Below are 25,419 nucleotides of genomic sequence, written 5' to 3'. Positions count from 1 at the left end.
AGCGTGTTACATATGAACCTCAACATCGCCCACATGCCCTGTTTCCTTTGTCTCACTAAGGGAGGACCAGTAATAAATCCTTTCAATGGGGTTTTAAAAAATCAGCTCAGCAGCCAAAAGAAAGGCAGCTTTAAAAATTTGCCCTCAGACCCTCAAGCTGAGTATATAATTTACCCCAAGATGAAAGAAGATGGTGATTGCTTTGACTGAGAAAGAGAAGCATCTCCATAGGTATTTCGAGAGGATAAGATGCTGACAAAGGTGAAGAAAAGTCAGTTTCCCTCCCAGACTCTGGGTTATAAGGTCATTCTCAATCAACATTCTCAGGAAAGAAGTAAGATCCTTTTCCCATTGCCATAGAAATGAAATGAATTCCTAATGACCTCAACATCAATATGCCAATAAGAAAATGTCAACTTTAAACACACATATGTGCATGCACGCACACACATCAGACAAGCTGCAAAGATGCCTCTTAGCAATGGCTCTGAAGCCAAAACCTAAGTGGAATCTCCAAAACCTATTCCCAAGGAGGAAAAGAAGGAAAATATTCATGGCTATAAGCCAAAAATCTTGACACTTCACTTGTCACTATGTCAATGCTTCTAGATAGACATATTGGCATTGATATCAACCTAACTTTATTAGAAGAAGCATGATTAATTCAACCACCAAAGCATGTCCAGAAGAAGATGGCCACAATGGAGAGGAAACTGGAGACGTTCAGTTTATAAAAAAAACTCACAGGCATGGTGACAGATTACTCTCTTCCAGTATTCAAGGCCTCTCACGGGAAAGTGGGGGCTAACTGCATGGAAGTTGGAGCAGCAAAAGGTTTGTGTTCCAAGAAAGGAAAGAAATTCCTTATAATGAGAGCTTCTCCAAAATAAAAGGGCCTGAATTAGGAGGTAGTGAGCTCCTGTCCCTGGAGGTGTATAAGCAGAGATTGACCAACTTTCAGGGATGAAATAGAAGATGCTACTCCTGCTTTGCGTGGGAGGCTGAATCTGACAATGCCTGAAGTTTCTTCACAACTCTGAGACCCTCAAGGCTCTGGCCTCAGCTACCCCCCAACACTGTCCTCCATGTACCTCCTCTGGGCTCTCAGCCCCTACTGCCTCGTGCCTCACTGGTGGTGATGAGGATCAGGAGTGATGCCAGGGTGACCTGTTCATGCAAACATGAATGCGAATGAATGGCTAAGTTGTGAGCCATGTCCTCAATCAGAAGCATGATTCCAGGGATTCTGGGTCATTGTGTATGGGCAGTTTCTCGAGTTCCTGATGATGTCCACTGTGCAGAACGGTGTACCTAGAAAGGAAGGAAAGAAGGCATGAGAATTCAAAAGGCATGCTTCAACAGCACCAAAGTCAAGAGCACTCCTTCTACTCTTGACTTCCTTTCTTTGCATACTTCTGAGGGTATCGTGAAGTGGGAGTGGGGGTGGGGTGATACTTCATAGAGATAGAAAACCAAATGAACTGCACCCAGATTACTCATATTAAATGTGGAGAAACAGTCCTGGAGGAAACGACAGGCCTAGGAGTGCACAGGGGGTAAGTGGCAGAGCTGGGACAAGAACCCAGATTTCTTACTGCCAACAAAGCCTGGGATTCTTGTGTCACTCATCAGAATGAACCCTATGTACCACCTCAAGCTGTACCTGAATATGCTACGTCCTATCTACCAGGGATAGTTTTGGGTTCTGACTGCTGATTGAGATGAATAAACCACTCAGAGCCTGAAATACAATGTAACCATATTTGTTACTTTCATTCCTTTTGGTGCCATTTGGAACAGTAAATCAATTAGATGAATCAAACAGCAAGTTGACTCTAAGCATCAGAGTGAAATTTACTACTTGACAAGTGTTTATTATTTTTCTGCAGTGTCATACAATTGCACTCAATATCTTAATTGCCTTTAAATGCATCTCAATTGCAGGCGAGTCTCATCATCAGTTACCCAGATTCCAGCATCTGGCAGCCATTCCTATGAAATTTCTACAGATTTTAGAAGCATGTTCACCACTCATTTCTCTGAGGCCAGTGTCAAGCATTTTCAGTGAGACAAACAAACAAATACCAGTCAGCTATTTGGCATCATATGTTGACAAAACAACTTGGTGGTAGTTTCTCATGACTTACATTGATGCTTTGCTTTGAGTTACAATAATTTATTGTTGATTTGTATTGACAAATTGGTTTGTACTAAGCCCTCTCCATAAATTACTTTATTTAATCCCCATAATTGCCCTATGAGATAGTATCATTTTCATTTTACATGTGAGCAAAATAATGCATAGTCAAGTTTAGTGATGCCCACGGGAATATAGGTCATACATGAAGACACATCCAATCAAACCCACTCTAGCTCATGCAAATACCCATGTGCTTAACTGGTTCTCACATAGCCCATGGACTAGGTATAAGTCTAGAAAAGTGGTTCTCAGCAGAGAGCATTTTGTCCCCCAGGGGCCATTTTGGAAGCATTTTTGGTTGTCACTGAAGAGGTAGTGCTACTGGCACCTAGCGAGTAGGGACCAGGGATGCTGATCAACGTTGTACGATACATAGCACAGCCTCCCACAACAAAGAATTATCTGGCCCAAAATGTCAACGGTGCCAGGATTGAGAAACCCTAATCTAGAATAACTAGTCCCTTTAGCTGGCTAGAAGCAGGTGTTAATTGAAGAACAGGGCCTCAGTGAAGGGCCTGAGTCCGAGCTCTCACAGAACCATCCACCATAGCTGTTGTTGAGAGAGAGCTAAGCCAAGCAGATGTGACATACAGAACCAAAGCATCTGCTACTACTTGCCAGATAGGTCAATGTTAAGAAGAATAAAATGGGAAAAGAGATAGAAAGGGCCAGATCAGCCACTATTAACTAGGGTGGCCAGGAAGGGTCCCAGTGAGATATGCAAGACCTTAGGGAAGCTAGAGTCCCAGCTAGTGAGTCGTAGATGCTCAGCCTCCAAACCACGCCTTGCATACTTGGCTTTGCCATTCTGCAAACCAAATGTCTGCTTTGTTGGCTGGCTTCTTGTCCAGCTCCATGAACACAGGATGTCACAGGGGAGTGGAAGCTGGAGGAAGGAAAGGGGTTCGCTCCTGTGAGCTTTCTGTCTGCTGTGGTTCCTATACACGTCATTCCTGGAATGCTTCTTTACCCCAGCGAGGCAGTGCTTTCCTGGAGCAGCAGCTGAGTCCAGGTTAGTCTTTCTAACTCTTGCAGAACCAGCCTTACAGCAGCCCCTCAGAAACATCAGGTTCATCTAGACAGTCCCTCTTTCTCAAAGGTCTAAATTTCTGCTCAGTAGGGTCCCTATTCTAAGTGTCTAAGTTTTTGTGATTATTTTATCTATTTTCTCAGCCCTAGAGCGAGTAGTTGCTCCCTGCAGTTGCTAACTCCATAATACTTCAGAGCATTCTTTCAGTAATTAATGACTATATGCCTAGTTAGCAACATTTTATGTTAAAATGGTGTTTAAATACCCAGGCCGTTTCTGTCTACTGACCAAGCCCTGTGAGATATAGTGAGAAACTGAGGCATGTGCCTATCTGGGAAAATAACATTCTAGGTAGAGGGAACAGCAGATGCAAAGGTCCTGAGGTTCGATCCTGCCTGGTGTATCTGAAGAACCTCAAGGATGCAGCCGGTTGAGGCAGAAAGAGTAAGGGGAGGAATGAAAGGAGTTGACGTCAGCAAGGCAGCCAGGGCCAAGTGGGCGAGGGTGGGCTTGAAAATCCCTATAAGGCTCTGGCTTTTACTACATGTGAGGGGTCTGAGCAGAGCACCGACATGGTCTGAATGGCCTCTCAGCAGACTCCCTCTGGATGCTCTATTGTGAGTATATGGGATGGAGGTAGGGTGTGGACGGTGAGACCAATTAGGAGTTTACAGCAATAATCCAGGTGAGAGAAGACAGTGACTTGGTCCAGGAAGTAGCTGTACAGGTGGTGAGGAATGGTCAGGCTCTGGATATAGAAATATAACTCCCAGTAGCCATTTTATGATGTACTTAATTCTGCAAAAGGTTTAGCCTTCACAACTTTTCTCAGGCCCTGTCATGTGTGGTTATTTCCCTTTGCCTTGTCTCGTCAGCTAGAGGGCTGCATTATGCAGAATAGTAACCATGACCCTCACTTGAGTCAAGCAAACCTAGTTCCCATTCAGGCTCTACCACTTGCCAGCTTTGTGGTATTTGACAACTTATTTAATCTCTCTATGCATCGCTTTCTATACCTCTGTAACTGAGGGTAATGATACCTACCACATAGCTTTGCTCTGTGGATTAAATAACATAATGTAAGAAAAACATTAACACAGAGTCTGCCACATAGTAGAAGCTCAATATGTTGAAGCTAAAATTATTTTTTTTTACTTTTTAATCTTAATTTTACTATTTTATTGAGATTAAAAAGCACCACTTACCAACTTTGTGACATTTGGCAAGTTATTTAATCTCTCTATGCCTCACTTTGCTCCTCTGCATTGAATTAAGAGTATGTAATGATGATGATGATAATGATAATGATGATGATGATGTACATATAGCCTTAGTGGCTGAGAAATATTTTTCTCTTGTATTTCCTTTATGGATGAAACTTAACTGGCCTCAAGATATAGAAGCCTCCCTGACTTTGCCTTTCCCTTCTCCCTTATCAGAGTCACAAAGCCCTCTTTTGGCAAATATGCGTACTAAAGCAACACCAATTGATTTCCCTATCCACGGACTCCTGTCATAATCAAAGTTACTCTGCAGGCCAGGCAAGGCAGGTGATAAGACTGGTATTATACAGAGGAGAGAAGTAAGGCTCATAGCAGCTGAGTGAGTCTCCTGAGTGTCATGATGGGTGAGCACAGGCCTGGCCAGGACCAAGGCCAGGAGCCCCTTCCCCATTGCTCTTGCCCCTGAGCAGCATTGCTTAATGACTTATGTATGAGTCTTCAAACAAGGGCTCAGGACCAAACAGCCCTAGGAAATGGGGCTGCGCTTTAGTATCTGAGGTGCAGGGATATCCCTGAAGTGGATGTTTGTGCAGGAGAAACCTGAATGACAATACTAAAAAATCATACACAGCTCAATTTATTAAGACATTAGGATGTGTGCCAGGTACCATTTTTGGAAGTTACATACCTTATTTCATGTATACAATTTACCTTTTACATTCGCTAAGTGGCAGGTGCTCTACTTAGACTGTTCTTACAGATTAGAAAACTGAGGCTCAGAGCAGTTACACAGTTTATCTAAGGTTACAATGTGCATGGTGCCTGTGCCCTTAACCTCAGAACACACTCCTGAACCTTTGCCCTGTTCTATGGCTAATAGATCACTTTCACTGGCAAGCAATGACACCTTCTCCTACACCGAGTTCACATGAAAAAGGTATCCTAGTTGAGAAGGCAACCAGACATCTGTGACCACGTAAAAAGATGTACTGCCGTGGAATGCAGGCAACCTCTACAGCAGCCTGCTTTTCACACATCTCTCCTCATAAGCATCTGTTTCTCATGTGCTAATGAGTCACTTGTCAGGAATAACTAGAAAAGAAGTGTGGGAATGGAGTGGATATTCCAAATGGAGGTTCCCTTTCTCCAGAGGGCAGTTGAAAGGCAACAGCTCTCTGTGGATATGAGAGTAAGCAGATGGGCAGGTTTTCCAATTACAGTTGATCGTTGAACAATGTAGGAGTTAGGGTTGCTGATCCCCTGTGCGGTTGAAAAATCTGTATATACTGCTCCAAAACTTAAATACTGGTAGTTTACTGTTGACTGAAAGCCTTATTGATAACATAGTCAGTTAATGCATATTTTGTACTTATAATAAAGTAAGCTACAGAAAATGTTATTAAGAAAATCATAAAGAAGAGAGCATATATTTACTATTTGTTATGTGGAAGTGGACCATCATAAAAGTTGTCATCCTTAGCATCTTCACATTGAGGAAGGTGAGGAGGAGGAGGATGAAGAGGGGGGTTGGTCTTCCTGTCTCAGGGGTGGCAGAGGCAGAAGAAAATCCATGCGTAAGTGGACCCACACGGTTCAAACCCATGTTGTTCAAGGCTCAACTGTACAACATTTGAGTGGTTCCTCTCACCATGGTACGGTGGCTGATAGACACAGGAGGGAGGAACTAGTCCAAGCTTTCCTTGGCAGGAGTCTAGCAGAGGATAGTACATCCCAACCGGAGTCTGGCTTATAAAGACATACCCTGGGTTTGAGTATTCCCAAGTCTCCATGACTCAAGCATATATTTTTAAGTTGGTATTTTCACTTTGGTAATAAATAAATAATAGGAGCAAATCTGGGATCACCTGGTTGGCCACCTTATAAACTTACATTGCCTTGTGAATTCAGAGCTCACAGCTGCGTTCATGTCCACTCCGCTGTTGCTGGCTAACTTCATGCACTGTCTCTAACTGGAGTGTGCAAACCTCCAGCAGTCTGTAGCCCCATTCATGGGGATCTAAACACCCTCAATTTGGGAAATATTGAGAGAAAAGAAAGCACAGGGTACTGCAGGCAAACCGAATAGCGTTCAAATCCCAAATTACCATCTACTAGTTATGAGTCATGGTCAAATAAGTTACTCCCACCTCCTTAACACCTTTGTTGTGAAAGTGAACATCTACAAATGCCTTAATAGAAGGGCTGGACACGCAATGGATGCAGGAATCTTCACTGGTAAGTAAAACAAGATTCAGAAAATGTGAGTTTCCTAGGGTCAAAGAAATAAATAAATGCAGAATAGTTAAGAATACAGGTTCTTGAGGCAGAATGCCTTGGTTCAACTCCTGACTCTGCCATTTACTAATTCTGTGAATTATCACAAATGTTCTGGCTTGTTGTAGACATTAAATGAGATAATGCACATATAATGTTTATTGGAATAGTGCCAGCCAAAAAGTATTGCTCTTATCTGATGATTGAGGTAGAACTTGAACTCAGTACAAAATTCCCAATTCAGTGCAGAAATCCTTTCCTTAGTAACTGAACAAATGTTTATTCACTTGTTAATTGATCACAGAGCTAAGGAAACCTTAACCCTGTGATCAATAAAGATCACTTAGAGCAGCCTGGATTTGGGAACTAGTAGTATAATAATAGCCCCCCTCTGCCTGCCTAGCCTGGCATTATCTGTAAATGGCTTTACAGATAAAGAGCTCCAGAAAGAGACAATCATCTGTCAGAGTGGCAAAAGTCTCCCTGTTCCATTTGGTGTGAGATCTTACTTGCCTTCTCACAGCTGCTTTGGTGGAAAGACAACTCTAGATGGGCGGGTATACCTGGGCAGTTTCACATCTAATAAAAAAACACTGCTGTTTCCCAAGCAACAGCAATGCAAGCGGCAACTCCCTTCAAGCTGTGTTGCTTCCCCCATTTGCATTAATTTACTCAAACATGACGGAAGCCACATTACATTTGGTAATTACCTGAGTCTACAATTCATTCACTGAGCAATTAGCATCGCACTTAGAGCAGCCTGGATGTGGTAATTAGTAGCGTAATAATAGCCCCCTCTGCCTGCCCAGCCTGGTATTATCAGGAAATGATTAGACTTTACTATAAATCACCCCAGCCTTCTCCTGCAAGGCAGTGTTCACAAAGACTGGGTGAGGAGGGAGGTTTGCAAAATGTTTTAATCATTAAAATATATTATATTTTAATATATATTTAATATATCATTAAAACATATTAAAATATATAATATTTTAATATATATTTAATATATCATTAAAATATAAAGTGCCTTGGTTTAAAGAGATTCAATACTAAGGCAGTTTCACAAAAGCCAGAGTTCTGTTAGCTGGAAACAAAGATTTTACAGTTGGTATTTTTTGCACGAACACAAATCCTAGACATTTATTCATTCAGCCACTTATTTACTAAAATATTTTTTTTATTGCTTACAACAGTCCAGGCACAGTGCCATGCCTTGGAGATATCAGAATGGAGACACAGTCCCTGTCCTCATGGAGCTAGCAGTGTAGTGTGAGAGACCACAGCCAGCTGTAACATTATAGTTACAAGTAGTGTCAGGAGTGAGAGGTATTTGGTGATGCTATGAGAGCATGTCAGAGGGGGATGAGATCTCGGTTAGTGTGTCAGGGTTCTGTCACTGAGGAAGCGACAGGAGATGAGAACTGAAAATTGAGTAGGGGCTCACCAAGCCAGGGTGCGGAGGATGCAGGCAAAAGGACCAGCAAGAGCAAAGGCCCACAGTCCTGGGGGCAGGCCCATGTGGTGAGAAGGGAACAAAGTAGGCATCAGCCGAAGATGAGGGCACAAAGTCAGCAGGGACCTACCACACTAAGGACCGTTGTCCTCGTCCTAAAAGCAGTAGGATGGCAGCCAAGGTCATGAGCAGAGGAGGTTCCTGAAGACTTTATGTTTTTAAGGAACATTCTGGCTGTGGTGTGTTGAATGGACTAGAGTGAGGTTGGAGTGAAGACCCAGGGGCAAATTAGGAGGTGTATTAGCTTCCTGTTGCTGCTGCAACAAATTACCACAAACTTAGTGGCTTCAGGTGACACAAATTTATTATCTCGCATTTCTGGAGCTTAGAAGTCCTGTATGTTGGTAGCAGCGGAGGTATTGAGATGTAGTTGGATTCAGGATATAGCTTCAAGGTAGAGCTGACAGGATCTGCTGATGCATTGACTGTAGGGGCAGTGAGGACAGTCCAGGCACGGGCATGGAGTTGGCATGACTGTAATTGATAGACTGTTAGAGCCTCTGAGTGGATAAGTATATGAGAGATAAAAACTCGAGGGGGGAGGCCAATAATAGGGGACCTCTCACTTTGGTGAGTTTCACCTTCAGGAACTCAACCAGATTTCACTGTAAATATCTGAGAAGAATCCCCTCATGCTTCTGACAGGGAGGAGGGAAGTAATTATTTTGAAATATTCCAGAGCATTCTGTTCTTAACGATGTCTGCCTTCAGGAGAAACATGTAGCAAGCCTAACCTATTAGAATTTTATCTAGCCCAGCTGACCTTGGGGGAAGGGAAATATCCAACTCCAGCCCCCTTAAGCCACCCAAGAACCAAAGGGGGTGACAAACTAAGAAGCACGTGTGAAGTTCACAGCCCAGAAGCACAGGTTCTCTAGAAGACAGAGAACTGATCACAGGACTACAAACCATTCCCCTCCCCCCATACCTTAACACCACATCGGTAAATAGTGTGGCTGTTTACTAAAGTGCTTTTACCAAAGACATCACGTGTAGCTATCAAGAAAAAATTACAAGGCATAGTAAATGGCAAAAAAAAAAAAAAAAAAAAAAACCCACATGGTTGGAGAGGCCAGCTTAAGCATCAGAACAAGAATCAGATGTGGAAGGGATGTTGGAATTGACTGGGAACTTAAAACAACTGTGATTAATATGCTAAGGGTGTAATGGAAAAAGTAGATGACATGCAAGAACAGATGAGTAACGTAAGCAATGAGATGGAAATTCTGAGAAAGAACCAAGTAGAAATGCTAAAGGTCAAAAACACTGCTGCAAAAATGAAGACTGCCTTTGATGGACTTAGTAGACTAGGCATGGTTGAGAAAAGAATCTCTGAGCTTCAGGATATCTCAATAGAAACCTCCAAAATTGAAAAGAAAAAAAAGACAGAAAAAAAATACAGAGCACAGTATCCAAGAACTATGGGACAACTAAAAAAAAGTGCACCACAAGTATACAAGAAAAAGAAAAAAGAGAGAAAGAAACAGAAGAAATATTTCATGGAGAATAAATAATCATGGAGAATTTCCCTGCAAATGAATGTCAGATGCCAAACTATAGATCCAGGAAGCTGAGAGAATACCAAGGAGGATAAATGCCAACAAAATTACAACTAGGCATTTCATATTCCAACTAAAGAAACTCAAAGATAAAAAATTCTGACAAAAAGCCAGAGTGGAAAAATACTTATAGAGGAGCAAAGATAAAAATTACATCCAACTTCTCAGAAACAGTGCGAGAAAGAAAAGAGTAGAGTGAAATGTTTAAAGCGTTGAGAGAAAAAAAAAAATGGTAACCTGTAATTCCAACCCTGTGAAATTATCCTTCAAAAGTAAAGAGAAATAAGAACTTTCTGGGACAAATAGAAATTGAGGGAATTTGTTGCCAGTATACCTGCCTTGCAAAAGAAAAAAATTTTCACAGACATTATTTAGATGGAAGGAAAATAAATAGGCCAGATTCTCAGTTTTACAGAGAAAAAGGAAGAGCATCAGAGAAGGTATAAGTCAAGTAAAATAATAGCTTTTATTTTTCTTATTCTTAATTGCTCAAGTAGATAACAGATTGTTCAAAAATAATAATAGCAATAATCTATTAATTACACATGCTTTTATGCTCCTCAATGGAGTTACATCCTGATAAACCCATCATAAAGTAGAAAAATTGTTAAGTTGGACCATCATAAGTTGGTGACTATCTGTACATATGTTTATGTGTAAATGAAATGAATGACAGCAATAAAATAAGGGATGAGAAGAGGAATTATGATTATTTTGTCATTATAAGGTATTTGTACTACCAAAAGGTTGTATAGTGTCATTTGAAAGTGGACTTGGATTAGTTATTAAATATGTTTTCCCAACTCTAGGGCAACCACTAAAAAAAGTAAAAATAGAAGTTAAATTGATATGATAGAAAAGATAGAAAAATAGAATAATATAAAATGCTTATTCTAAACCACAAAAGGTAGAAAAAGGGTAGAAGGCAAAAATAAGAACAAAGGAACGAGGGCAACAAATAGAAGACAAAAAATTAATTTAGCTATGTTAAGAATCACTTTGAATGATAATGGCCTAAATACACCAATTAAAGGACAGAGATTGTCAAAATTGATCAGAAGTAAGACCAAACTATATGTTGTCTACAAGAAACCCACTTTAAATATAAAGACATATAGATTAAGAGTAGATGGATGGAGAAGTATATACCAAGGTAATATTAATCAAAATAAAATGAGAGCAGTTACACTAATTTTAAACAGAGCACACTTCAGAGCAAGAAAAGTTATCAGAGATAAAGAGATGCATTACATAATAATAAAGGGGTCAGTTCTCCAAGAAGACATAGTAATCCTTAACACTGCATACACATAAGAACAGAACACCAAAATACAGGAGGCAAAAACTAAGAAGTGCAAGGAGAAATAGATAAATTCACGATTATAGCTGAAGACTTCAACACTTCTCTATCATAAATGAACAGATTCAGAAGGCAGAAAACTAGTTAAGGGCATAATTGAACTCAACAGTACTAAGAATCAATAAAATTTATATCAACAGACTACTTTACCCAACAATGCCAGGATAGACATTCTTCTTAAGTTCATATGGAACATTTACCAATATATTCCACATTCTACATTAAACTTACCTTAACAAATGTAAAAGAATAGAAATTACACAATGTCTGCTCTCAGGCCACGGTGGAATTAAAGTAGAAATCTATAACAGAAAGATAGGTGGAAAATTCTGAAATACTTGGAGATTCAGCAACACACTTCTAAATAACATATGGATCAAAAAAGAAATCTCAAAGTAAGTTATAAAATATTTTGGACTAAATGAAGAAAGATCTAAAATCAGTGATTTAAGTTTCTACTTTAGGAAGTTAGAAAAAGAGGAGGAAACTAAATTCAAAGTAAGTAGAATGAAATAATAAAAATTAAGGGAGAATTCAGTGAAATTGAAAAAAAGAAATTCATAGAGAAAATCAATAAAACAAAAAGCTAGTTCTTTGAAAACAACAATAAAATTGATACAACTCTAGCCAGTCTAAACAAAAATGAAGAGAGAGAGAAAGAACAAAAATTATTAATATAAGAAATGAAAGAAGCGACATCACTATAGACACCATGGGCATTAAAGGGATAGTCAAGAATAATCAAGTACTACAAAATACTCTATGCCCACAAATTTGATAACCTTGATGAAATTGACCAATTCCTTGAAAGACACATTCTGCCAATACTTACACAAGAAGAAATAGACAATATGAATAAGCTTATATATATATTAAAGAAATTGAATAAAAATTAATAACCTTTCAAAACAGAAAGTACCAGGCTGAGATGGGTTCACTGGTGAATTCTGCCAAACATAGAAGGAAGAAATTATACCAATTCTCTACAATCTGTTTTAGAAGATACAAGCAGAGAGAATACTTTCTGACTCATTCTATGAGCATTATCCTGTACCAAAACCAAAGACATTACAAAAAAAAAACCCTATAAATCAATACCTCTTGTGAACACAGATGCAAAAATCATCAACAAGATATTAGCAAATCAAGTCTAACAATGTATACACAGAATTGCCACCCAATCAAGTGGGATTTATCTCAGGTATGTAGGGCAAATACAACTTTTGAAAATCAATTAATGTAATCCATCATATCAGTAGGCTAAAAAAGAAAAATCACATGATTATATTAATAAATGCATAAAAAACATTTGACAAAGTGTAACCTCAATTCATGATTTAAAAAGCTCTCAGTAAACTAAGACTAGAGGAGAACTTTATTAATTTGATATCGAAAATCTACACAAAACCCATAGCTAAAACCAGGCTTAATGGTGAGAAACTCAAATATTTCCCCTAAGATCAGGAATAAGTCAAGAATGTCCGCTATCACCAATGCTTTGCTTTGCTTTCCTTTTCCTTTCTTTCTTTCTTTTTTTTTTTTTTTTGAGACGGAGTCTCACTCTGCTGTCCAGGTTGGAGTGCAGTGGTACAATCTTGGCTCACTGCAACTTCCATCTCCCGGGTTCAAGCAATTCTCTTGCCTCAGCCTCCCAAGTAGATGGGACTACAGGCATGCACCACCATGCCCGGCTATTTTTTTTTTTTTTTGTATTTTTAGTAGAGATGGGGTTTCACCACGTTGGCCAGGATGGTCTCCATCTCCTGACCTTGTGATCCACCCAGCTCGACCTCCCAAAGTGATGGGATTACAGGCATGAGCCACCACAGCTGGCCTGCTTTTCAAGTTTGTACTGGAATGTTGTAAAATTGTAAAACATGTACAAGATTTATATGAAGAAAAGTACAAAACTCTGATGAAAAATATCAAATATGAACATAAATGGAGGTATATTCCATGCTCATGGATAGAAAGGCTGAATATTGTCAAGATGTCAAGGCTTATAATTGATTTATAGATCTAATGCATTTCCAATCAAAATCTCAGTGAGGTTTTTTTTGTTTGTTTGTTTTTTGACAAAGAATAACCGATTCTAAAGTTTATATGAAGAGACAAAGACCCAGAACGGCCAACACAATATTGAAGGAGGAGAATAAGTCAGAGGACTGATACTACCCAATTTCAAGACTTAATATAAAACTACAGTAAACGAAGCAGTATAGTTTGGCCAAAGAATAGACAAAGAGATCAATGAAACAGTATAGAGAGCCCAGAAGCAGACCAAGGTAGATATAGGCAATACAAGGGAGAAAAGATAGTCTTGTCGACACATGGTGGTAGAACAACTGGACATTGACATGCAAAAAAAAAAAAAAAAAAGAGTCTAGACACAGACCTTATATCTTGCAGAAAAATTAACTCAAAATGCATCATAGACCTAAATATAAAATAAAAACCATGACAATACTAGAGGATAGCTTAGGAAAAAATCTAGATGACTGTTGGTTTGGTGACAACTTTTTAGATATAACACCAAATGTACAATTCATGAAAGAAATAATTGATGAGATGGACTTTATTAAAATTAAAAATTTTGCTCTTGGAGGTTAAGAGAATGATAAAGCAAGACATAGACTGGGAGAAAATATTTGCAAAAGACATACCTTATACCAAAGACATAATATTATCCAAAATATACAAAGAACTCTTAAATTTCAATAATGACAAAATGAACAACCTAATTTTAAAAATGGGCCAAAGACCTTAACAGACACCTCATCAAAGAAGATATTTAGATGGCAAATAAGCAAATGAAAAGATGCTGCACATATATCATCAGGGAATTGCAGATGGAGATGAGACAACACTACACACCTATAAAAATAATCAAAATTCATCATACTGATAGCATCAAATGCTAGCAAGAATGAGGAGCAACAGTAATTCATACAAAATTAGTTGGAATGCAAAATGGTTTAGCCACTTTGGAACACAGTTTTTGTCTGTTTTTTTACGAAACTAAACATATTGTTATCATACAATCCAGCAATTGAGCTTCTTGGTATTTACACCAAGGAGTTGAAAATGTTGATGCAAAAACCTGCACACATGTATACATGAGCTTTATTTGTAATTGCTAAAACTGGAAAGCAACCAAGAAATTTTTAGTAGGTGAATGGATAAATTGTAGTGCTTCTGACAACGGAATATTATACCGTGCCAAATCGAAATGAGCTATCAAACCGTGAACAGACATGGAGGAATCTTAAATGCATATACTAAGTGCAAGAAGCCAATCTGAAAAGTTTATGCACTGTATTATTTAAATAATATGACATTCTGGAAAAGGTAAAACTATGGAGAAAATAAAAAGATCAATTGTTGCCAGACGTTGGGGTGGGGGAGGAGGAGGAAGAGATAGGCAGAGCACAGAGGATTTTTAGGGCAATGAAATGATTCTGTAAAATACCACAATGGTAGATACATGTCATTATGTGTTTGTCCAAGCCCACAGACTGTACAGTACTAAGAATGAACTCTAATGTAAACTATGGACTCAGGGAGGTAATGATGTGTCAATATAGGTTCATCAGTTGTAACTAATTTACCACTCTGGAAAAGGATATTGACAATGGGGGAGGCTGTGCCTGGGGTAAGGAGGCATATAGGAAATCTCTGTACCTTCCCCTGAATTATGCTGTGAACCTAAAACTGCTCTAAAAAGTAGTCTCTTTAGAAAACTTTTTAAAAAAGTACCTTATTTAGTCACGATCAATTGTTTAAGAAGTATGAAGGAGTCCACCACTTACAGCCAAGGAGATAAAGAAGTGAATTGGAGCACTGGGGGTAATCCAGACGAGAGGACTTCTAAGAATCACAGTTATACTGGGTGATTTCAGCTCCATCACAGTGCTCATCTCCCATAGGGCTTGTGAAGGCCATGCTCCCAGAACAGGGAAGAAGCCAAACCCATCATTAAAACATTTAAAAATAGAAAATTAAATAAACCACTGAAACAATATTAATATGGGCTTGGCAGTTCTGTGCCAACAATTGGGCACCCTTAACTTTGTCCTGTAGGACAGAAGTATAAACAGACACTTAAGGATATTTTGTATAAAGAAATAAATAGGCAGACACAGACAGACTCACAACAGACAGTGACAGACTTACAGAGCACTTTCAGAGTTAGACAGGAACTGGTCTATTGCAGAAGAGCAGGAGGAAGCTGGAGACAGGGGAACAGCCACTTTTAGTTGAAACAGAAAACAGCCACAGATGAGGGAGAGCCAAGCAGAATTTGGGAAAGAAAAAAGAAAAAAAAAAACATAGAGATTAGTAGACACATGATCTCAGCCTAAATGAGCTTGCCAATATTCTTAAAGTGCTTTTAGAGGAGGATAAGAAGGGGAGCATAATTATTGCACAACATGGTTATGCCACAGTGTACGTCTAAAAAGCACACTTAAGCTAGTGTTTCACTTGAGTCTTGCAACAACTTGGGATGTTCACAGGACACATTACTACCTTAATTTACCAACTAAGGAAACTCAGCCTCCTCTTCCCTCCTGTAGCTAATCTCCATGATATGTCTATGTTGAAGGAGCTTTGAAAATATAGTTGAATATATATGGCCACTTCCTCCGTATAGTCATCTCTGACTGTCTCAGTGTGATACTCCCTTTCCTTCTTTTAAACAAACAGCACTTTCTGCTTCTGCAATTCATTTAACAATATAAGCCGCTGTGGCTTGTTAAATGCAACTGCACGTGAATTGAAATAGCATGTTTTCAGATAAATTACAGACCTTTTGGGGAAAGGAGCCATGACGTACTCATTCAGCGCAGTTAGGTATTTCACTGACCATTAACTGAGCAATGGTGGCTGAGAGTTAAACGTCCATAATTCTAATCCCAGCTCCATTACTAAGTAGCCTTGCAACCTCAGACCTCCCTACGGTTCAATTTCCACATCTACACATACAGACAATACCAGTACCCTCTGTCAGAGAGTTATGGTGAATAGCAAATGAAGTAAGTCATGTTCATCATGTATAAATAATTCCTGGCATAACATTTATAAATATCAGCTAGCATCATTTTAATGCAACTTTAAGTTAAGTACATGATTAAATGGTCATTTAGATCTCCAATTTTTTCTTCCTTCAACTTGATTTGTCTTGTATTTCATTAGCCTGATGGTATGACTTGGTATCCTGAACTAACAAAGCTCTCTTAGTGTTACCATCTGAAAACTATGTCTATTTTATGAAAATTTCCAATTTCATAATCCATATGCCAGTGTGAAAATTTAAGAAAGAAACTCAAAATCTTTCAATGGGCTCTAAATAATCATTTGAAAATTTAAATATCTGGGTATCTGCATGTCATGCTTCTCTGAAAATTAAACTTCAAGGCAATAAGGATCCATTCACTCAAATAGCAGCAGGATTATTGAATTTCAGTGCACAAAGGGTAGCCAAAACCATTCCTTCACTCTTGATCTCCCACAATTAAGCGGTGTTGAATGTTCCTGCGTGGAGCTAGAATTACACATGAGATAATATAATAAATTATTACAAATCACCAATATTTGGCATATATATGTTGTTTTATTAGACCTTAATAATTATTTAATTATGATCCTAACAACTTTTACATGTCTATTTAATATTTCTTCCTAAATTCAGGTAACATTGGTGGGTTTTTTTGGATGCAACCCTTAAGGAGTTGTTTTTTTTTTTTGAGACGGAGTCTCGCTCTGTCGCCCAGGCTGGAGAGCAGTGGCGCAATCTCGGCTCACTGCAAGCTCCGCCTCCCGGGTTCACGCCATTCTCCTGCCTCAGCCTCTCCTAGTAGCTGGGACTACAGGCGCCCGCCACCACGCCCAGCTAATTTTTTGTATTTTTAGTAGAGACGGGGTTTCACCGTGGTCTCGATCTCCTGACCTCGTGATCCGCCCGCCTCGGCCTCCCAAAGTGCTGGGATTACAAGCGTGAGCCACTGCGCCCGGCCGCCTAAGGAGTTAAATGACTGAATTTTTGAGTGTGCACCGTGTAGATAATATAGACATGTCTGAAATTACTGAGCAAATTCTGGCAAAAAAAAAAAAAACCACAGCCCTTTCCTTGTGAAAATTTCAGAAGAGGATATAATGCTTATGAACAGTTGTTTTCACCACAACATGCTTTAAAATGACAAATGTGATTAATGTCACACAATAATGTTAAGATGAAATCTAAGGTATTACTATAAAATAAAAGTTTAGATTTTCAGAAACTGTATAATTTGTATAACATGCCTTATCCACAGTCTCCTATTCATGTCAACCTTGCTGAATTAACAGTATAGTTTTCCTGAGACCTCTGGCTGCTTGCATTTTTCACTGGCTCGAATGACCATGTAAAACCACACCAACTTTAACATATGTTTTTACATACAGAGATTGTCGCTTACATTTGTATTGCAAACCATAATTGTACAAAGCCCTTGGACATCCATTATTTTGTTTTCTACTCACCACAAACCCTTGAGGTTGGTATGGTGAAAAGGAGTGTTACACATTCCCCCCAAACCCCACCTCCCAGACAATGTAGAAAACTTTAAATGACCACGGTACAGCCTATTCTAGAAGGTCAATCTTTCCATTCTTAAGTTTGGATATGTTTGGTACAGGTAAGGCCTTAGCCTCTCAGCCTGGGATAGAGCTGTGGTAGATCACAGGCCTAGGAAGCAGCCAGGTGGCTGTTGTGTTAGCTGTTGTGTGAATGGTGATGTGACAGGCCAGGGATTGGTTGGTGGTTAGCCAACTGCCTGGCAGCAGGTGTTAGGAAAACTCAAAAGCAAGAAGACAAGGGCTTATGTTAGCCAACAAAGAGAAGAGGTCAGTAGAGACATGGGATCCCAGAACATTGGCTTAGAGTGCTTCAAACACCTGGATAGCTCCCAGACCTGCTTTGAGTTTCTAAGAACCCCAGCTTTCCTCATTACTTCTATCTCCTTTACTCTGGCAGGAACTCTTGGCTACTTAAAATGGTCTTATCTACAAATATTGAGATATAAGACCTTACACTTGTTTGTCTTTGCCTTAGAAGGAAGAACTAAATCTATCCCACCATAGGGATCCATAGGGATGTCTTTCTAGGAAGGGAGGTCTTCTTGTCCCCTTCCTCAGACTGAGAGCTCTGTGTCACAACAGTCGGGGAACAAGTCTCAGAACTTCTTCTAAGCACAGCTTACTTCCATCGTTGGAAGCAGATGCCATTTGCTTATCCTAGCATGGCAAAACCCTGTCTACAAAGTGTATTTTATTTATTCTGCCCTATACATCGAGTACAATTCTGAGGAGTCTTGATATGGCTTGGCTGTGTCCCCTCCCAAATCTCATCTTGAATTGCAGTTCCCATAATCCCCATGTGTCATGGGAGGGACCCAGTGGAAGGTAATTGAATCATAGGGGCGGTTACCCCCATGCTGCTTTTCTCATGATAATGTGTGAGTTCTCATGGGATCTGATAGTTTTATAAGAGACTTTTTTTCCTCTTTTGCTAGGGACTTCTGCTTGCTGCTGCCAAGTGAAAAAGCATGTATTTACTTCCCGTTCTGCCATGATTGTACGTTTCCTGAGGCCTCCCCAGCCCTGTGGAACTGTGAGTCAATTAAACCTGTTTCCTTTATAAATTACCCAGTCCTGGGCATGTCTTTATTAGCAGTGTGAAGTGGAGGAATACACTTCTTAAACATAATTTTTATTATTTTTGCAGCAACAATACCAGGAAACACAAATTTACATACTGCTCCACAGTAAAGTCTATTTGAATCTCCTGACTTAAAAAAAAATCTGAGCTAAAGCTGGTTTAAGTACTATAGAAACAACAGGGTGATATGAAGATATGTGACTCCTTTTATAAACTAACTTCAAAATGTTAGCTTTTTTTATAGTCATCAACTCACTCTAATGCTGTACCACTGTGATCTTAACTTTGTTTAAACATCAATCCTTGCACACACTTTGCTTAAACGAGTCTTGCCATAGCCTTTGGCCTACACCAAATAATAAAACGGTGCTGATCTGACTACACAAGATCTGCTGTCAAAAATGTTTTGCCTCCTCACCTGAACATTTCCCCAGTCCAAAAGCTCTGCTTGTCGTAGTGGCAGTCTGAGTCCTGGCACATTCTGAAGCCAGCTCTGCAGCATAAACAATAAGTTCCTACACGGGGGTTGTGTTTGTTTGGTCAGGGCTTTCTCCATTAGGCTTGGTCATCAGCAGTTGGCTGGTTACAAATGCAGTCCTGAGACCAAATGGCTGCAATCCAATTATCCCAGCTTCCTGTCTGCATAACCATGCCAGGGAGGAACATAGTCATGTTTGCCTGCCTTGTCAGGCTCCTAGGATGCAAAGTATATCATTTGGAGAAAACTAACAAACAACAGATCCTCAGATATTTTGATGGAGAGGCAGTATGGTGTGGAAAGAGGACACATTGGTCCAGAATGCAAAATCTCTGGCGCTAGTCCACATTCCGCCTCTTCCTGGCTCAGTATCTAACTCTTCATTTCTCCAAGCTTCATTTTCTCATGTATCAGAGGGAGATCACAACAGCAACAACAGGGTAGCTGGGAGCTTCTAGTGAGATGATGTATGTGAAAGAGCTTTGAAAATTATAATGATGATAATGGTGATGGTGATAGTGATGACAACAGCAATGATAGCTGACAGTTATTGAGAACCTATTGTGAGAAGGGCACTGTCGTATTTGTTTGATGGTCACTATCTTATTTAATATTCACAAGTATTTTTGAATAACTGATGACAGTGGTAATGATGCTATTAATAAAGATAGCTAAGATTTCTTAAATATTTACTATATATAAGCCTCCTTTCTCAGCATTTTAAGCATATTAACATATGCAGCTTCCCATCATGTAAAATAAGTACTATTATCATCTCTACTTGACATATGAGGAAAATTAGATACAGAAGTTGGGCAATTTGCTCAAGATCATACTGATGGTAAGAGGCCATAAGGATTCAAATGCAGGCATTCTGACTATAGAATAGGAGTTGCCAACTTTTTTAGAGTTGGCAAACTTTTTCTGTGAAGGGCTAGATGTAAGTATTTTAGGCCTTGAAGCCACATAGAGTCTCTGTTGCATATTCTTTTTTGCTTTCCTTGTTTTCCTGTTTGATTGTTGTTGTTTGTTTTTATACCCCTTTACAAATGCAGAAAACATTTCTAGCTCAAGGATCACACAAAAAAACACACATATGGCTGAACTTGGGCCACAGAGCTGTAGTTTGCTAACTCTTGCTCTAGAAGTAATTTCTTTTTTTGAGATGGAGTCTCCTTCTGTTGCCCAGGCTAGAGTGCAGTGGCACAATCTCAGCTCACTGCAACATCCACCTCCCAGATTCAAGCGATTTTCCTGCCTCAGCCTCCCAAGTAGCTGGGATTACAAGCACCCACCACCATGCCCAGCTAATTTTTGTATTTTTAGTACAGATGGGGTTTCACCATGTTGACCAAGCTGGTCTTGAACTCCTGACCTCAAACGATCTGCTCGCTTCAGCATCCCAAAGTGCTGGGATTACAGGCATGAGCCACTGTGGGCCCAGCCTCTAAAAGTAATTTCTATTTTACAGATAAGAAAACTAAAGATCAAAAGCTTCAGGAATTTAACTAAGGCCATTCAATGAGTGCTGAAATCAGGATCTGAATCCAGTTTCGTTTACTTTCAAAAACTGTGTCAACCCACACTATACTGTCTCTGTGGATGCTGTTAAAATGTAGGATATTATTACTGAGTTAGGGGTACTGTACTTTCTCCAGTCAATTTTCAAATTGAAAATAGTTTCTCCTCTTGGAACAGACTTGGGGGCCAGATAGCAGGCTGAGAGCTAGCCGACCCCATGCCCAGTACAATGCCTGACCCACAGCAGGCATATAATACATAACTCCCTGTTGAGTGAAATAATTCTGATTTCTGACTGAATTCAATCATTCCCCAATATCTCAGCCATTTTCCCAGACTCTTCTGTATTTTGCATTTGAATCATGCCTTCCTTGTAAAGGAAGGCAATAATATATTCCTTAATCCAGTTTCTAGGGAACCTGGAACAATTTATGAGATAATTTCCAGAGAACTATGTGGAGGAAAGAAAAATGTTATACGTAGAAATATTATTTTTGCAATGAGTCATTGTGCTCACAAAAATGTCACTAGAAGACTGTACTTATGACTTCTAAATAAATACATCACTAACCACAGGAAGGAAAATAGGGAGAACCTAGTGACTTTATTATAAATCACTATTGTTGTATCCACCAATACAGTTTCACATTAAAGCAGGGATTTTAATTGTTATTTAACCTTGGATTTTTATTTCAGGGAATAAATGAACTTCTTAGAAATGTGGCAAAAATTGTGTGCATATGTCCAGATTTTTAGGGAAAAGATCATGGATTTCATCAGACTCTCAAAAGGATTTATTATGCCTTAAATGTTAGCACTACAGCAGAATTGTTTCAGTGTAGTTTACCTTTGAGGAGAAAAAGGGAAACATGAAAAGTTGCTGGTGTGTGGTGATCAGTACTAGGTTTTCCAGGTGTCCTTGTCCGTGTGATACTTTCTTATATTCTCAGGATACTCACATAGGGTCCCACTCACCAGTTTCCCACTGGCATAGGTGTCTGGGTCTGCAAACTGGTCTGGAAGATTAATCACAGTCCAAGCTGTCCACAGTGACCAGCATTCAGAGCACCCAACAGGGTATATGCAACCACAGAAGGTGGCAATACAGAGTCTCTTCCATTTTATCTTCAGCCCCAAGATCAGGCCCATAGAGACTGGCATAACAAGCCCTGAGTTTATTATTTTGCATTACTAGCACTTAACACAATGCCTGGCACACAGTGGGTGCCTCCTTAAAGTTTGTTTAAATGAAAACAAGCAAAATGGTGAAACTGATAGCATTTTTTCCTTACATTCCTGAGATGGTTAATAAGGTTGTTTCATTTCTGTTATCTCCTGAGATTATCTATATATGGACCCACATGTCTTTGCCAATTAGAGAATGACTTTTACCTTGTCCTAGTTTTTGCTGGCGGTGCTGGTGATGTTGGTGTTAGTATTGTTGTTTAGTTTTATGTGGAGATAGCTAATTTGGATGCTTCTCTTTTGTATGTAGGCCTGAGAACAACCATGGAGATTATGGTTGTTACCCCAGGGAACTATGTCCTGTGGAAAAATGTATTAAACAGGTCACAGTAGGCTTCATTAGGTTTCATAGACAAGGTAGTCAATGAACTTAGCCTTGGTTTTAACTGGCAGGCAATGGAAGAAAAGCATGGTTAGCAGGGAGAAGTTGCACACAGCCTGAGAGCTGAAATGGGAAGTGGGAGTTGGCCCAGTTTTACTTATTGTACTCTGAATTGGGCACTGTGTTGTAGGAGTGGATGACATATTGATGAGAAACTGGGCACTACTACATAAAGTTTTTGAGTAGAGTTGCTGAATATAGAAAATTTTAGGAAGGCATAACTATTTTTTCTTTTTGTATTTATTGTTGTGTGTGTATGTGTGATTTTAAAAACATCAACCTGATGGTATGTCCAGATGTAGAGGGAAAAAAGGTAGAAGAGGCCAGGCACGGTGGCTCGTGCCTGTTATCCCAGCACTTTGGAAGGCCGAGGCGGGTGGATCACGAGGCCAGGAGATCGAGACCATCCTGACTAACATGGTGAAACCTCGTCTCTACTAAAAATACAAAAAATTAGCTGGGTGTAGTGGTGGGCGCCTGTAGTCCCAGCTACTCAGGAGGCTGAGGCAGGAGAATAGCGTGAACCTGGGAGGCAGAGGTTGCAGTGAGCTGAGATGGCGCCACTTCATTCCAGCCTGGGCAACAGAGCGAGACTCCATCTCAAAAAAAAAAAAAAAAAGAGGTAGAGGATAGCCATAGTTGTCCTCATATGAAGTGGTGAGCAGTGAAAGACCAGATAAGTTGTATCAAAGTAAGAGAATTTGAAGAATAAATGTAAGAGACTTGGAAGATACAAAAATAAAAAATGACTTCCTACCTGGAATATTAGACAATCAGTAATAATAATAGTAATATCTTGAATTTGTTGCCTAGTTCTACATATTTTAGAATATAGTATCTTAATGAACCTCACTGGTCTTACTACTTTTTGCCTGGCTTTCTGTTTTTTGTGACTAGATATTTCTCACCTATTAACATAATCACTATCGGTGTTTGTTCAGTGGCCATTGAACAAAATTGATTTATGTATCTCTCCTCTAACAACGCAAAAACACTTGTCAAGTGAATGAATAAACTTTGGTGAGGTAGTCTAGGGCATCTGTTTCATGAGAAAGCTGAGACCCAGAAGGTAAGTGGCTTGCCAGAATTTACCCAGCTAGTGAGCGGCAAAATGCAAGGTGGAATCACAATCCATATCTTTTTTTTCCCATTATTCAGGCTATCACAGTAAAATCATCAGCTGCAATAGGAAGGTCTGAATAGCAAAGAAATGCCAGGAAATTAGAGAATAAATAGAGAATGCTCTCCACCGAGACGGCTACTATTAGATGAGACAGAATTCAAGAATGATTTTGGCCTTTTAGTCTTACAAGTTCAGTGTTTCCAGATAGCTCTGTGCTGAGGAGAGGAGATGCAATAATAAGAGTGACCCTGATAAGAGTACCCTTTCCTAGTTCCTTCCACTGACTCATATCCCTTGACCAACTGCCCACTCTCTAGCTGGCTGGGACAAGAGGTCCCACCAGAAATGGTGCCTCTGCTCAGCGAGCCAAGGCCTTTTCACTTGAAGTTACAGAACCCTGGCTTGGGTTCTCTTTCACAAAGCCTTAGTAGCTGATGACTCACGATCTTCCCAGCGGCAAGTTCCTGAGAATGATAAAAAGCGATCGCTATAAGTCTTTGGAGAAAGAATGTGGGGTGGTGTAGGGGGGCTGATCTTTATCCTGGCCAAGAATTTCATCATTAAGCAGTGGCATATGGGTCCCTATTTGTACCCTATTGACAGGAAGGCCATATACTGATGATTGCCATGCTAATTCAGGGGACCAAGGCCGGAATCAAATGACGTAAACCCCTAATGACATTCAATACGGAGAAAGACTAAATTGAAATTAAATTATCTGATCTCGACCAAGTTTTTAAAAGTAGAGATAATGTCTGCCCTTTCATTCAGGACTCCAGACCAATTTAAATGACTATTCATCCAAGCTACTAGACTACCCTCACGTATTATAAAATATCTTCTAATTTCAGAGGGAGTGTCTCTTTAAAGTTTGGTGGCATTACTTCTGTCTCTCACCTTCTAGGCAGCCAGAAAATTAGAGCATGGATTCTCAACATAGACAGATCTAGGTTTGTAGCCTGGCTCTGCTCTTTATAACTTGCATGACCTTCGGTTAGAAACGAAATCTAGGTGGGTGGATTACCTAAGGTCAGGAGTTCAAGACCAGCCTGGGCAACACAGGGAAACCCCATCTCTATCAAAATACAAAAAATTAGCTGGGCATGGAGGCGTGTGCCTGTAATCTCAGCTACTCGGGAGGCTGAGGCAGGAGAATTGCTAGAACCCGGGAGGTGGAGGTTGCAGTGAACCGAGATGGCGCCACTGCACTCCAGCCTGGATGACAGAGTGAGACTCCTTCTCCAAAAAAAAAAAAGTAGTCTCCTTAGGCCGCATTTTACTTACCCATAAAATGGGCATTATATACAATAATAATAAAAACAATAATAGAAACTACCAATTATCTCCCTGGCAGTGTGTTAATTGCTATCATAATTTCATTTAAATTATACAACCTCATGAGTTAGGTAGTGTTAATACCTCTATTTTTACCAATACAGAAACTGAAGCTCAGAGAAATTAATTAAAGTGTCCAAAGAAGCAAATTTGCAAATTGGGAAGTAGGGATTCAATCCAGTCAAAACTTCTTATGAGAATTAAATGTTACCAAATATGTGAAGTGTTTAGGTAGTCCTGATTATCTTATATGCTCAATAAAGTTGCATCCTTTTACTGTCTTAGAAGGTGAAGTGAGACTCTTGCTTGGGAGACACATTAATTGGAGAGGATTAAGAGGCATATTAGGAGTGTCGTAACAAGACACTGAATGACAAGTAGATACCATTTTCCATGCATGCAGATTATGTTTCTTCTGTGACTCCACAGCCAAATCCTTTACCATCTCCATCTTCTCCTGAATAGTCCTCTTAGCCTTTC

At 39.6% G+C, this 25,419-nt stretch overlaps 1 protein-coding gene across 1 annotated transcript in view; it reads right to left on the bottom strand.

Moving 5' to 3' along the window:
• Positions 1 to 1,070: 1,070 nt before the first annotated feature.
• Positions 1,071 to 25,419, bottom strand: part of HTR4 (5-hydroxytryptamine receptor 4) — a 200,872-nt gene continuing 176,523 nt past the window's right edge. The window contains exon 6 of the mRNA XM_012504670.2: positions 1,071 to 1,311. Within this exon, the coding sequence (XP_012360124.1) occupies positions 1,224 to 1,311 (88 nt within the window). The 3' untranslated portion in view covers positions 1,071 to 1,223. The remainder of the gene's footprint in view (positions 1,312 to 25,419) is intronic.

The sequence above is a fragment of the Nomascus leucogenys genome, chromosome 2, assembly GCF_006542625.1.
Source record: "Nomascus leucogenys isolate Asia chromosome 2, Asia_NLE_v1, whole genome shotgun sequence".
Classification (NCBI taxonomy): domain Eukaryota; kingdom Metazoa; phylum Chordata; class Mammalia; order Primates; family Hylobatidae; genus Nomascus; species Nomascus leucogenys.
This window is presented reverse-complemented; position numbering and strand designations above follow the sequence as displayed.